Source organism: Drosophila navojoa, chromosome X (assembly GCF_054131105.1).
Source record: "Drosophila navojoa isolate 15081-1374.11 chromosome X, UAZ_NAV_1.0, whole genome shotgun sequence".
Lineage (NCBI taxonomy): Eukaryota > Metazoa > Arthropoda > Insecta > Diptera > Drosophilidae > Drosophila > Drosophila navojoa.
This window is the reverse complement of record NC_142895.1, coordinates 27,445,422-27,460,159: the sequence shown is the minus strand read 5'-3', so window position 1 is coordinate 27,460,159 and position 14,738 is coordinate 27,445,422. Positions and strand designations below refer to the sequence as shown.

Sequence of the window (14,738 nt, the reverse complement as noted above, 5' to 3'; positions counted from 1 at the left end):
GTGGCTGGCTGGCTGGCTGCCTGGACGGCTGGACGGTTGGACGCTTGACTGCAACTTTTGTGCAAGGTCATAAAAATGTTGAATGCTGAATGCTGAATGTTGCGCTGTGGGCTGCGGACTGTGGACTGTGAACTGTGGGCTGTGGGATGCCAGGCCGTTAACTGCTCGCTGCTGCATGCCACTGGGTTTTGGGGCGCCGCTCGACTGCTGCTTCATTTTTCACATTTTGTGCAGTGCGCAGAAAGTTGAGCTGAAAACTTTAACTGGCTGCGAGGACGGCGCTGTTGTTGGCACTTTATAAACACTGTGAAGAGCGATGGCCCGAAGGGGGGGCGGCGGAGGTAGGAGTGTAGGGGGTGGAATGTGGAGAAGTTTCAAGTGCCCTGTGGCCACTGGCTTCTGCCTGCCTCACATCACGACATGAGCCCCGCCATGCCGTGCAACACTTTCTAATTGGTAAGTGGAGGGCGTGGTCGTTGAGGAGGAGAGCGGGAGAGGGGGTGGGGTGTAAGGGGTGGTCTGGTCTGGATGTGTGCATTAACATTTATCGCAGGCAGCAAACGAATCGCGCAGTGTAAAAGTTGTGATTCGTATGCGTGTATTAGTGCCTCTGTGTGTGTGTGTGTGTGTGTGTGTGTTGAATTGCCTTGTGTAATTACGCGCGACAAGTTGCAGCCCCACCACCCAGCCAGCCAGCCAGCCAGCCAACCGACAAGCCACTCGTCTAAGGTCCATCTCCGCTGGACTAGATGGCTCAGAGCTTTTCTGCACGTCTAACTGGCCTGACAGCTGCAGTCAAATAAACGTCAGTTGTTGCCAACTTTCGCCGGGTTCAACGACAGTTTACGACAGCTTTGCCTGCAATGGGCAGCAAGCGGGAGACGAAGGCGAAGACGGGGCAGAGTGTGGAGGCAACGTTTAGTGAAAGTGTAGTGGATGGAATGCCAAATGTACCCACTTCTGGGCAACGGACAACAAGTCGAGTTGATCATTTTAGTTGTTCACCTTTTGGGGTGTGGGCGCGGAAGGGGGCGCATGGGGCTGGGGGCGTAACTGCTGGGCGCCTGCTTTTACGCACTTTTTACGCTTCTTTCATTTTGCGAGGCAGCTGCCTCATTAGTTCGCGCACCCACCCACTCCTCCTCCGCCAATCTTATGCGCATTTGGATGCCAAACCCAGTTTGCAATTAAAAGCAGTTTGCCTGTCTTTCTCTCTTTGTGAAGCGCACCTCCGCTCAGGTGGCTTAAGGGCCAGGCCAGGTGTTGGCATGGATGGAAGCCACTGCTGTTTTCGAGCTATCCACAGACACAGCGCAGACACAGGCAGCAGCAGAGCTGCAAAGCACTCGCGCTACTTGAGTTACTCTGCTTACAGCAGCCAAGCCAAGCCGTCTATGCCGCACCACCGGGCCACGCCGGGCCACAGCGGCTACGTCTGCATAAGGACATTTAATTAAACACTCAATGGCGCTGCTTGCTGGCCGGGTGACCTCGTCGAAAGGATTTCTCTCTTCTTTTCTGTTTTATTCGTGTTGCTCTTCTTGTTGTTGTATTTAATGCTCTGCTTAGAGCTGCTGTAAAACTATTAGTTGCCGGAGCCCCAAAGCCTCAGAGCCTCAGGTTGCGGTGGCTCTGATGCATGCAGAGCAGCGGTGAGAAAAGCTCACGTTTAATTTCCAGGGGCAAAGCAAACAACTTAACGCACACCTGAAGTAATTAAATAGTTGAAATAAGCTCGCTCTAATATTTATATGCCATAAATTAAATAAACAAAGGTGCTCGCAAATGGAAATGGAGATGGCGATATGAAAGGCAAAGGCAAAGGCGAAGACGAAGGCGAAGGCGAAGATGATGCCAACGGTGATGGAGACACAGACAAGCACCCGCAAAGCAAACACACATCAAGATACACACAGACAGAGACAGAGGCAGAGACAGAGACAGAGACACTCACATTCACACACACACAGACTCATAGAGAGAGACACACACAAATCAGCCCCTGACACCAGCATGGAAATCGAGGACAGACAACTAGCAGACGGGGAAGGCATTCAGAGACGACGCGTTGACACGTACGCAAAATAAATAAGTTGAGAACGCAATAAGAGCGAACATTTTGTCGCCATTTAAGCGCGATAAATTATTGTAAGAGACAGACGCACAGAATGTCTGAGGCGAACTGGTAACTGATCGGTGAGCAGATACCCTGTAAGAACAACATGAAAATGATTAGGCGAGCGAGAGAGAGGAAGAGACAGGGAGCGCGAATGAAAGAGAGGGAAAAAGAGAAAGTGAGAGTATCATAGAGCGAGAGTTAAAGAGTGATATGTAACGAGAGTGACATTGAACGAGAATGAGATTGCGTGGATGAGAGTGAGAGTAACATAGAGTGAGAATCAGAGAGAGTGTGTTAGAGGGAGAAAATAGAAAGGCGAAATGGCTGAGGGACTTAGTGAAGGAGACTATCTGAGAGAGGGAGGGATGAAGGAGAGAAAGAAATAAATGAAAAGATAATGACTCAGAAAGAGAGTGAAGGACGGAAAGGGAGAGAGAAAGGCAGAGAGGGAGAAATGAGTTGACTGAAAGAGCGAGTGAGATTGTGAAAAGGATTGATAAGCAGGGACAGAAGGCGACAAAATGATAGAGAAAGAAGTTGAATGAGAAGAGAGCTGAAGCAAGTGATAAAGAGAGTGGGACTGAAGAGGAAAATGAAATCTTGATCTTTCTTTTCCTCTTCGATAGGAGAAAGACAGCGGAAGCAAGAGAGAGGTATTAAAGATGCTTATGAAAAGGAGAATGATAGTGAAGGAAAGAGTGAGAGAGAGAGAAGATCTAGGGACAGTTTGTATACATGGAGAGCATAGAGAATATATCCATATAAGAAGTCAAATGCAGATAAATTCACACAACTATCGTTCAACTCCTACGTTTCATTCAGCTAGGTGCACTTTCAGAGCAGAATATACCCATTGAGAGGAGAATAGTAAAGGATATCCGCGGCGAGACAGAGTTTAGCTCGCATCTTATTAAATTAAAACCAAATTTAAACTTGATCTTGCGCCAGTCAATGCCTATAGAGAGGCGGGGGGTGCGGAGCGAGCGAAGCGTTGCTCTCCGACAAATTGGCCATCTTGCATCAGCCAAAACAATAGCAACAACAATAACAGAGCCAGCAACAACTTTAACAAGGAGCAATATGAGAGAGCTGTTTCGAAAGACGACGACGAAGACGAAGACGAGGAGGAGAGCGAAGCGAGAGGGACGGGCACATTGAGGACAAAGTTGTGCGCGTTTGTCTAGCGTCAGTCAAAGCTTAAGCAAAGTTGTAAAGGCAACGGAGTACTTAGGAGTTGGTCGCTCAAAGATATTTAAATTTATAAATCTTAAATAACAAGCAATAAATGCAGCTGGCCTTTGCACCCACACCCACACCCACACCCACACCATGACTCGTCCGTCCAGCTGCTCGCTTCCCAGACTCTCTCGCCCTCTGGCCCCCGCCTTTGTGTGCTAGGACAAAAGTTTTAATCAAAGTGTGCCGTACGTATGGTCTGGTCCGTCGGCCGAGCAGTTGGGATCTCCTCGCCAGCGTCAGATGAAGATGCATGGCGTCTAGCTGGAGCTGCCTCTAAAACGTTAAAGCCAATCCAAAGCCCGCTCAAGCAAAACATCTTCAAAATATTCCAAGTCAAGCAAGCACTGGGCAGCTCTCAATTAGTATTTGCCTCTGAGGAGCTGCAGCTATCGAATATCAACAATGTGATTGATTTACAAAAGGCAAAAGCATTGCGTTGTTGCAGAGCTGGGGATGAGTCCCTCCTACAATCTCGTTGGCGAGCTGTTAAGGTAACTGTAAAATACACATACTATCTTGGTGTGTGCGTGCATTAGCCAAATCAAATCAATTGAAGACTGAACTCAATCGAATAATAATCACGTTACATTCCCATTCGTAATACCTGGATTGAACTTGTAGGGGCGAAAATGCTATTCACAGTATATGATATATCTGATCTATAAAATATATAATTTTCTCTTATCCTAAGGGAAATATAAGATTGGGTTTTGCAGTCAAATGGTGAAAGTGCTTAAGCAATGGAAACTTTTCGATGAGAGAAAACCGAGCTAAGTCCGTGCAAAGTTTTCCATTTGATTTGATGAACCACTTGATTCATTTCCATAGACTTTGTTATTATATTTCATTTTATCACATCTTCAGCATTTGAATTTCAAGAGAACACTTCAACCATCAAATTTATTAACGTGATCTAATGCCGGAGATCTACTGTCTTTTTTTAAACTTTTCTGTAATCGATTTTCAATGTCTCATTTTCGAACGGTTTTAACGTCTTCCTTATTTCGAGCTCAAAGCTTGCGCTCTCGGCGACCGACGCTCGACTTCCATTTGCAGGCATGTCATCGTCAATTTCAGGGTTCCTACATATATGTGTATGTGAATATGTATATGTGTATATATTTGCCCACATGTGTATTGGCTAGAGTATTTCCAATCATTAGGTCATCATAGAATTCCAGGTATTTCCCAGCTGGGCACTCCAACACTCTACAGTTTTATAGATTTCTGTATGGCTCTCAAGACAAATTGAGGCGCCTGACTACCTTACGAATATCAGTGAGCAAATCGATTAGTCAGTCAAGGAAAATTCGACTTGAGGCATGAGTTCTTAGGAATCTATTAAGAGAAATGCTGCGTGGATGGAGCTTCGTTTGAATTACATTGAAAAGCTTACTTGAAATTGAATTCATAAATTGCTGATTTTGAGCAGTCAACATCTAAGAGGAGAGGAAATAAAATAAAAAAAAAAAAAAAAATTTGCTGGCACCGTGTAAGCTGCTCCGCTTCTAGCCCCCCGTAAATCCCGCTGCTCTATCCCTGCATGAGCAGGACCAAATGGTCCTGGCTTTGCTTTGCGTGGCGCACCTTGGTTACACACACTTAACTTTGGAATTTGCCAACTTTTGGGGGATTCTGCAATTGCCAAGAGCTAACTTTCGACAAAATGCGGTCTGACTGTGGGTGTACGGGTGCGTGTGTGTGTGTGTGAATTTGGCAAAATTTGCATAAATAAAATTGGTATAATAAAATGTAAACATTTTGCTAAGCAAATTGTTGGCGCGCACACATGAACCGAACGAAACTCTGAGCCCGACTGAACTGAAATGAACTGTAAATTTAATCGGGCTGCTGAAGGTGAAGGAGCGTGATGAAGACCGGGTGGGGCCAGGCTGGTGCGTGTGCTGGAGGTACACGTTTTAGGTGTAGCCGATGCTGCACTCACAAGCGATGCTCACAAATATTTGCTGACTCAACAAATTTGCATTGAAAAGGAATAAGACACACAGTTTGTGGTTAACGGGCACGGAAGTGGCGAGGGGGGGGGGGGGAATTTGTTGAAATATGCATGCGGTTTACTTACGGCACTCTGCCTCGTCCGACTTGTCCTCGCAGTCCTCGATCATGTCGCAGCGGTAGTGCTGGGGGATGCAGTACGTCTTATTGAAGACATATTGGCCGCAGTTCAGCTGAGGCGCCTCGCACTCGGGCGGCGCTGCAATGTGGCGAGAGAGGGGAGAGAGTGAGTGAGCGAGTGCGGTAATTGCCCTTGGAGTTGGGTGGGGCAGGGTGGGTCTACTTACGGCACGACTGCATCTCATCCTCGCCATCGTCACAGTCCTTCTGGTAATTGCAGACCCAGTGCGAGGTTATGCATTTGCCATTGTTGCAGCGAAACATTTCCGGGGGGCAGGGCGCATTCGAGGCGGCTATCGAGCTGCTGCCCGCGCCCTCGCCCAGTCGCACGCCTGCAAGGAGAACGAAAAACATGAGAATTACAGTATTTAGAGCGCAGCAGGTTGTCATTCATTGTGCGGCCTGAATCCAATTGAGCCATCCGACTTTGGACTGAGCCCGCCGAAGTTCTTCGAAACGGCAATCAGAGAGCAATTCACCACAAGTGGAGCGCAGCGTTTGCACCGGGGCACTGCTGGGCGATCGAAAGTTTCGAATGGATATTCAAACGAAATTGATTCACAATCGTCTTTATAATTCGTCTGCAATTTAATTCACTTCATTTGAGCTCTGTGCCCACTACTGGGGCCAACGAGCGCTTTAATGCAGACTTCAGAGCTCGACTGCCCAAAGACTCTTATATTGTGCATTTTACCGCACAACAATAACAACAATAACAACAACAACAATAACAACAGCAGCAGCGGCAGCCGTAACTTTTCTACAGAAAGGGACGAAAATAAACATTGGACATAATAAACCCGGGCTACACCCACTGTTATTATAGAGAGATTTTCTATAGGCGCCTGGGCCAGACTTTAAAGGCTTTGCGATACAATAATAAAAACAAAATGGCAAACAATGTTGATGAATAGTGCGGAGGCAGCAGGGAGGAGGGAGGAGGGAGGAGGGAGGAGGAAGGTGGGAGTCCGAATTCCATGATATCCTATTCGGCTACACTCTTTACTGCATCGAACACTGCGAAGTCGAGATGGAAAAATCAATTTTAAGGTAAGGAATTTCGGGCATCGCATCTATTTAAAGTTACTGAGCAGAAGCTAAAGAACCTGGCGAAAAGCTCAGTTCAGTTACTCGAATCAAAGGAACTCAATTTCAAGCTCAGGCAAATTTTGACTTTTATAGTTCTTATACCCTGAATACATTGAAAATGGCAAATCGGGGTATGATGGTTCTGTTGAAAGGTATGAAACAGACAGACGAAGTAAAGAATTATTGGAATACCAGTATTTGGGAAGGCCACAGGGGATCTCATAGTCGATCAGTCTCGACTAGAGCACTCTCGTTCGAATCGAAATAGACTTTTGAGGTCAGTTCGGTAACTCAATCGGTATTTAGAAAAGAGAAGCTAAAGAATTTCGGGCAAGGTCTGTAAAATAACTCAACCGATGGTTAGCTAATAGAAGCTAAAGAAATTTGGCTAAAACATTTATTTTTAGTGTTTCTATTTAAAGTCTACTTTATATGTAAGAATATAAGACAATGAGCTTATGGTAAGGTGAGTCAGTTAAGGAAAATTCAAATAAATAGAATATTTTCTATCGATTTGAAATTTTCCATGAAGGAAGCGAAAATATTTCTCAGAATGTAAGTTCAGTAAATTATCTCAGATTTCTCTCAGAATTTCTATAGGATAGAAGCTACTGGTAAATAGCTCAGGCAAAGGCAGACTCAGTAAATTATCTCAAGGCAAGGAAAATTCCATTTGTTATCGCTTCTTCACAATTTCAGATAGACTTTCGCTTAATAGTAGCTTAAGGTCAGTTACCCACTCGACCATATACCATTTCTGGTGCTTAGCTGGTGACGGCAAGACACTGTCAGCGTCGCCATTGCCCATTGCCTGGCAATGGCTCTCATATTGATATTGCGATTACGGCTGTGAATGGAATCGATGCTGAGTTGGAGTCTGCGTTTGGCACGCTCGCTGCGGCTGCGGCTTGCTTTAAATTAAAAGAAAACAAGCAGGAAGCCCAAGCTGTGGAGCTGCGAGCCCTGAATACCCTTGTGCCTGGCCAGAGTCTCCAAGGCGAGAGCAAGTTTCCTTGCGAATGACTTTAAGGCAAGTTTAGATGTGGTCCATCTTGATGAGATGTGAATGCATAGAATTTTGCTAATATATCCATATCCAAGAAACGAAAGTTGCTTTTAGCTAAACACAGCTAATACCATATATATATGTGTATATCCACATGTTACACATCTCATGGCTAAGCTTTAATAACCTGGCTGAGTAGGGCATTAGTGTGGCAGCAAAAGGGGTGTGGCCAGGGGCTGGGGCAGAGCTCAAGGCGCTACGGTCCCTGCCGCAGACGGGCCAGCATGTTTGGCTCCTATTAAAGCTGGCAAGTTTGTGGCTAAATCTCGGTAGCAACTTCTTTTTAGCTGGCTGCCGTCTGCCGTCTGTTGTCTGTTGGCTGTTGGCTGTCGTCGCTAGTCCTTGTTGCTGGCGTTATTGTTGTTGCGGCTGTTTGGGGAACGTGCCACAGCGACAGAGCAGAAATGAGCGCAGCCGGCGCATTTTGGCAGCATTAATTTCTCCCGTGTGTCACATAACGTTCGCCCAGTCGCTGCCGTTGCTGTTAGACGTGTTTATGGAGTCACTTCCCAGTTGGATGCAGTGGCACGTAATCAAGCCGCGACTCGCCTTGGCTGCGCTCCTACCCGCTCTCGCTCGCTCGCTCGCTCGCTGGGTCCTGGCTCTGCTCTTGCTTGGTTTTATCTCAATCCATCTTCTGCCCGCCGGCTCTAGCCATTTTGCCAGCGTTGACAAACAAATTAGGCCACAATTGTTTAGCACTTGGCAGCGCTGCCAGCTGCAGGGATGCAGCTGCTCCTCAACAGCAGATACATTGTGGGTGCCGCAACAGTATAATTAGCAGAGGTCGTCTCTGCCGTGCCCTGCCCTGCCCTGCCCTGCCCTGCCGCCCCCTCTGCCCAGCCTTGCCGTGCGCCGGTTGCGAGTAAATTGGCAACTCATGTGTATTATTTGCATTTAAATTGCTTTTTGTCATTAATTATAGGCGCTTTTGAGTACGTGCAACGCGTGGCATGCAGCATGCAGCAGGCAGCATGCAGCATGCAGCAGGCAGCAGGCGCCATGCATTGTTATTAATAAGTGCCGATGGCCCTTTGAAGTATGCTATGGAATTTTAAGCCCAGCCCCACGCCCCGCCCCGCCCCATGGCACGCCTTGCCGTCGCACTCATCGAACGCAAAAAGTCATCAAATATAAATTTAAAAAATGTTTGCATTTCAGCAACAAAAAAGCAAACAGCGGTCACGCGCTACCCCACCCAACCACCCACCCACACACACACAGACACACACAGACACACACAGACACACAGAGTCGACGCTAAAAATAATAGGCCGCCTGTGTGCATAATAATGAGTCCCCCAACGAAGTGGCCCCCACGTCTGTCTCTCAGTCTGTCTGCCTGCTTCTCTCTCCTTCTCTCTCTCTCTCTCTCTCTCTCTCTCTCTCTCTCTCTATCTCGCTCTCAGCATGCAATTATGCCCGGTTGTCTGCTGCACGCTGACTTTTTATTGCATTCGGCTCGCCAAGAGCTCTGCCTGACTGCATAAGCCGGCTCCGCGCGACTCGACTCGACTTTGATTCGCTCCCGCAAGTTTTTAGCCCCTGATTCGCAATGGAAATCGCGTTTAATTTGCGTGAAATGTTGAGCTAAGCACGTGATAAATGAGTATCAATTCGTTGGCCTCGATTGGGATCTACGGCAGAGAAGCGCTGTTGAATCTGTTGAGCGAGCATGCAGAGCGGCAATATACCCGCTCTGCCTGCCAATTTGCTTAAGCTGCACAATGCACCATGCGTCCAGCTCACCTCAGCTCAGCTCACCTCGGCTCGCCTCAGCTCAGCTCAGCTCAGCTCGGCTCAGTTCGGCCCAGTGAATGCTTTTTTGGGACTATATTTATTTATTTAACTTGCTCCTCCCCTTGCCCCGTGCGTGCGTGCGATTGTTTGCTGTTGCTTGTTGTCTTTGGTTCACGGCAAACTTTACTATTGTATATTAATTTTTATTTATTTATATTGCTGCGCCCCGCAGCCCGCAGCTGCAGCTCTCGATTCGCTCCTGTTTTGCCTTTCATTGCACGGCAAATGTTGATGTTGATGTAAAGGGTATTTGCTAAGAGCGCCAAATGCAATTGCTTTTATTTATTGTTTATTATTACTTAAAAATTGCCATTCCGCCCCCCTGTTTCCCGCAGATGTTGTTGCAACTGCCGCATCGCTGTTATATTAATAGCCCAATGGGTTATTGCAGCATAAATATTTCCAATATTGCACTTCTCCTCTTGTTTTGTTTTTCCCCTTTCTTTAATTTATGCATTTTGTAATACGTTCATATGCACATACATACACATATACATTTATATGAAGCTGGTGATTGTACAACGACATAAACGTAAAATCAGTTTGAAGGGGATGCGATTGATGACACACAGTGCTGTTCATTCTCCACCACGAATTGTCCATCTGGTAACCCTATACAATTTGAGAGACACGTGCACATTACGCCGTACAGATTGAAGACGGACATTTGAGCAATGTTTCAAATCTCTTTGAGCCAAATCAAATGATGATTATCGTCAATATAGTACAAATCGTGTTTTTCTTTGATGTAGAGATGCACTATGTAGAGTTGCCAGATGGACTCAGTATCCGACCTATTCAAGCTTCAATTGAAACAAAAATCCAATGGGATCAACTACCAACACAAAGTCAAACTCCAATTGGAGCGGCTTCAAATAGAATTCAATTGAACTACTAAGCAGGGTATTACGCAGTCGGTGCTCGTTTCACTGCCATCAATTAGGCCTGACATTTTGTCGCTGTTGTTGTTGCATTTGCGTCTTGTAATTTATTACACTTAATACTTTTCGCAGCGGTCGCATTTGTCATGCGGTAATTTAGTGGGTCGCGCGCAGATTGTAATATTCATAAGTTATTTTATGCTTTTCAATAATCAATGCGCCATTATAAATAATTAATATGGCCGGGCCACACGCCAGTGGCATTACCATTCGGTCGAGCTAAATGCCAGCCGCACAAATTGTTGCCATTTGCAGCCGAGCGGGGCCAAGCGGCGTATACGTGATGTGCGGCGGCAGCTGCAATAATTTGCGCCACACGAGAGCTGCCAGCGGTAAAGGGGAAGGGGCATGCCAGAGATAGAGAGAGAGAGAGAGAGAGAGAGAGAGAGAGAGAGAGAGAAAGAGAGAGAGAGAGAAGGTAGACCATTATGTAGCTTCATTATTTTCACATAACTCTGGTCCAAGTTTGGATTACATTCATCGTTGTCGTCTCAAAGCACTCTCTCTCTCTCTCTCTCTCTCTCTCTCTCTGTCTCTCTCTCATTCTCTCTCTTTATAGTTTTTCTGCACGTTTTCTTGCGCTATTTCATTTCTTTACGCTTCAACCGCATTGCACTGGCACGCAGAGAGTCGTTTATGTATATGGCTTGTATGGGTACATATGTCATGCGTATTTTTTGGGTACATCATTCATAAAAAGCGAATCGAAAAGTGCCATAAACAAGCGCAGAGCAGCGCAGCGCAGCGTCCGAAATCTGTTGCCAGTAACTCGCCCATTTGCCTCGGCTGCCACAAGCTCCCACGCCCCGTGCCGCCTCCTGCTGCTGAGAAGTATGCTAGATATATGGCTGGAGATGGATCGACTTTATGCAGACGTTGGCAGACGCTGTGCCAGGCCAGCAGCCAGGCGGGCAGAGAGGTAGAGGGGCAGAGGGTGCCCGGCATTGCCATCAATAAATAATAAATTGCCTATAAAAACTGATAAATTCATTGATGAATCTGGAAACTCGGCGCGTTATGGCGCTTCGTATCTCACATTTGTGGCCACGCCCCGCCCCGACTCCTGCTGCAGTGGCTGAGTAATGGAAATTCATGACGGTAATGTACAAAACAGTGCCAGAGCTAAGGCGAGACTTGCCGAGGGATAGAGCAATAAAGTGCAAACTTTAAATGCAACGCCGTTGCATGCCACTTGCCGCTTGCCACTTGCCAATTGGCAGTTGCCGTCTGCCGCTTGCCGCTTGCTGTTTGCTGCCATTGACAGAATCTGTGATTTTGTGGCGTTAAATATTCAGTAATGGGCAACTCCGTATGGAATGCCAGCTATTCATGACATACTCAGGGTGGAGCAGCCATTTTTTCTTTAAAGCGTTTGGCTGGCCGGGGGGCACAAGCAGCGTGAGTCGTATACGCAATATTTAATGCCCTTGTAGCCAATGTAAGTCGGAGGAGTCCATCATTCAAGCCCCCGAAGGACTTCTTTCCCCCCAGCTGACTGCAGCTGTTGGTCACGGGTTGGCCTTGGCATTCTATTCTACATGCCTTTAAAATATGCACGAAATATTTGCCAAGCGAACTTGGGCTAGCTTCTTCTAGTATTATTACAATACAACAGCGCCCCGCCCAGTGGGCTGGCTGGCTGCTGCTTTGCATGTCACATGAGCGTTTCCAGTCACATGTTGAGCATTTGTGTTTGGATTTGTATTTGTCTTTGGATCCGCACTCATTGCTCTCTTTGTTTGTCAATCGGCTGGTCGGCATGATTCTCATTAAGTGCTGTGCGGGGCGGGGCGTGCGAGAGTCCTGCTGATAACCTACTCGCAAAGGCACAGCACGTGTGCAACTTGGCAGTCAGGCACATTGAGTGCCAGGCAGCCGAGTTGCAGGAGCTGAATCGGATGCCAGGCAGGATGCCAGCCACCGACCCAGCTCCCATCCACCCATCCACCCATCCATCCATCCATCCATCTACTTTTGATTTTTGCCAGTCTGACAAGAAGCAGCAACAACTAGGAACGACTGACAAAATGTCGTTTCTGTTGCTTCTGTTGCATACCCTGTACGCCAGGCAAGTGGGCATAATTGCCCCGTTTGTTCATCTTGAGCTCAAGCCGAGCATAATGAAATATAGACTAGGAGTCGAGCGACCTCCAGCTAGGCATGCAAATAGATTCCAAGGTGCAGCATATCCTTCGGTCGGTCAATTGACGAACCTTTGTTTTATTTTTGCTTCCGTTTCATTTTTTTCTTCTGTTTTGTTCTGTGTGTCTCTGTGTGAGCTTTTTTTTTTAAATGTAATTTTAAGTGACGTCGCCAAAGTTAAAACGTGACAAAATTACAAATATTTCGTAAGCTTTTAAAACCGTTGATACTGCAGCAGCACGAACAACAACCATAACATTGCCCATAACAATAAAAACAAATAGAAGCACCAACGCCGGCAACAACAGCAATACTAATAACAAAAACAAACACAACAACATAATACCTAATAACGTGCAGTTTGATAATGTCGTGGCGAAAACGGAAGCGTGCAAGGGTAACAGGGCAGCGCCCTGCTTGCCCGCCTCCCGCCTCCCTCTTACCGACTACCGCATACCGCCCGCATATCTCCCCCTTCTCCTGATTCATTTATCGAGCTGAGGACGGCGGCCGCTGGCAACTTTTGGCCAGGACATCAAAGATTCACCAAGTGGCCGAACATGGAAATAGTTTGAAACTAAACACTCTTATGGGCCGGCAGTTAAAGGCGCAACTATTCCAAGTTTTCGGCCATAAGGTAACAAGTAAAAGTTTCTGAATTTCAAGCGAAACTTTCGTGCGGGTCGTCTGCCCCATAAAAGGTTACGATCCATCCAGCATTTATTTACGCGCCCGTTGAGCAGAACATATCATTAATTGCGCTATTCACAATATAGTCGCTCGATGCTCTTGAGATAGCGCTGCCGGCCCAGCGACGCAAATTAAATACTAGAGCCCATTATCACTGAGTTGAAAGTGCATAAGAGATGGGGAAAATTGAAATGAATACCCCTCTCATGAGTCGATTGAGTGGGTATTTCGAAGAAATTCGAGGTGGACTAACTAATTAAATATTGAGGTATGTGCGCCTATTAAAAAATAATTATTAAATATGAAAAACTCATAAGGAAAGCTTGAATGATCCAAATTCAAAGTCTAGCTTTAATAAAAGGAAAATGATTGTGCTCATACGGACGGAAAACAAAATACGAATGGACGGACGAATGCACGATGGAAGCGTTGAACGGACATAATTATGTGCACAATAGACGGACGAGCTCGAGGAGAGGCAAATGGACGGATCGATAGACGGACGGTCAGATTGATGTATTAATGAATGGACAGATCGAGAGACGAACAAAAGGACCGACGGATAGACAGACGGATGGACGAACGGATAAATAAGCGGATGGACAGGCGTAAGCACAGACGGATAGGCAGATGGACAGATGGTCGGGTAGACAGATGGATAATCGGACGAATGGACAGACGGATAGACAGCTGGATAATCGGACAGACAGACCAGCTGGATAGACATGTGTATAAACTGACGGATGGACAGAGGGATAAACAGACGCACAGGTAGACGGACAGGCAGACATTACGGAAAACTAAATACTCTTTCATGAAATTTAACTGGATTTTTATTTATATAAATTCGAGTGTACCCGAATTTTAGTTTAAATTGAAATCAGGCCTTTGATGATTCCAGGAATAAAGCCCGTTATTTTTTATGTACCCATATAAATACATATAAATATAGATGTAAATAAAATATCTTTGCCCCAGGGGCTGACCATGGATAAAACTTTTATTTTGTGGCTTGTGTTTTTGATGGTAAGAAATGCGTGTTAAATTTTTGAATAGAACGAGTTTTCATTTCATATGTGTGCGTGTGAGTGTGTGTGTGTGAGTGAGTGTGAGTGTGTGTGTGTGTGTGGTTCGGTTGGCTTTGTGCAGCTTTTGTGGGCTGGCTTTATTATGGCACAAGCTGCAAAATTAATTTGGCGAGAATTGCGTCAGCATCCACAGTTACTAATTAGATGCATAATTAGACGCGGCGTCGTGCGGTTGTGGGCGTTTATGGGCGGGGCAGCTGCAACTAAAAGCTAAAATTTCCCACAGACAGCTAGAGAGCGGAGTGAGAGATGGAGGGGGGGGGGGGATGAGAGGGATGGGGATGCAGATGAGACAAGTGGATAGACAGTAAAGAGACAGACAATAAATGTTTGTGGCTGGCGCTTATAAACTCGGCAAATTATGTTTAATTGAAGTTGGGTTTGTACTCTTGCCGCAGCAGGTGACAAGCGCTGGCCCTCCAAAAAGT

At 46.3% G+C, this 14,738-nt stretch overlaps 1 protein-coding gene across 2 annotated transcripts in view; it reads right to left on the bottom strand.

Moving 5' to 3' along the window:
* mgl (low-density lipoprotein receptor-related protein megalin) overlaps positions 1 to 14,738 on the bottom strand; it is a 128,651-nt gene that overhangs the window by 20,202 nt on the left and 93,711 nt on the right. For both annotated transcript variants that reach the window (XM_089264935.1, XM_089264936.1), the window contains 2 exons: positions 5,662 to 5,826; positions 5,442 to 5,573 (listed from right to left, as the gene is read on the bottom strand). In XM_089264935.1, coding sequence (XP_089121061.1) covers positions 5,442 to 5,573; positions 5,662 to 5,826 — 297 coding nt within the window. The remainder of the gene's footprint in view (positions 1 to 5,441; positions 5,574 to 5,661; positions 5,827 to 14,738) is intronic.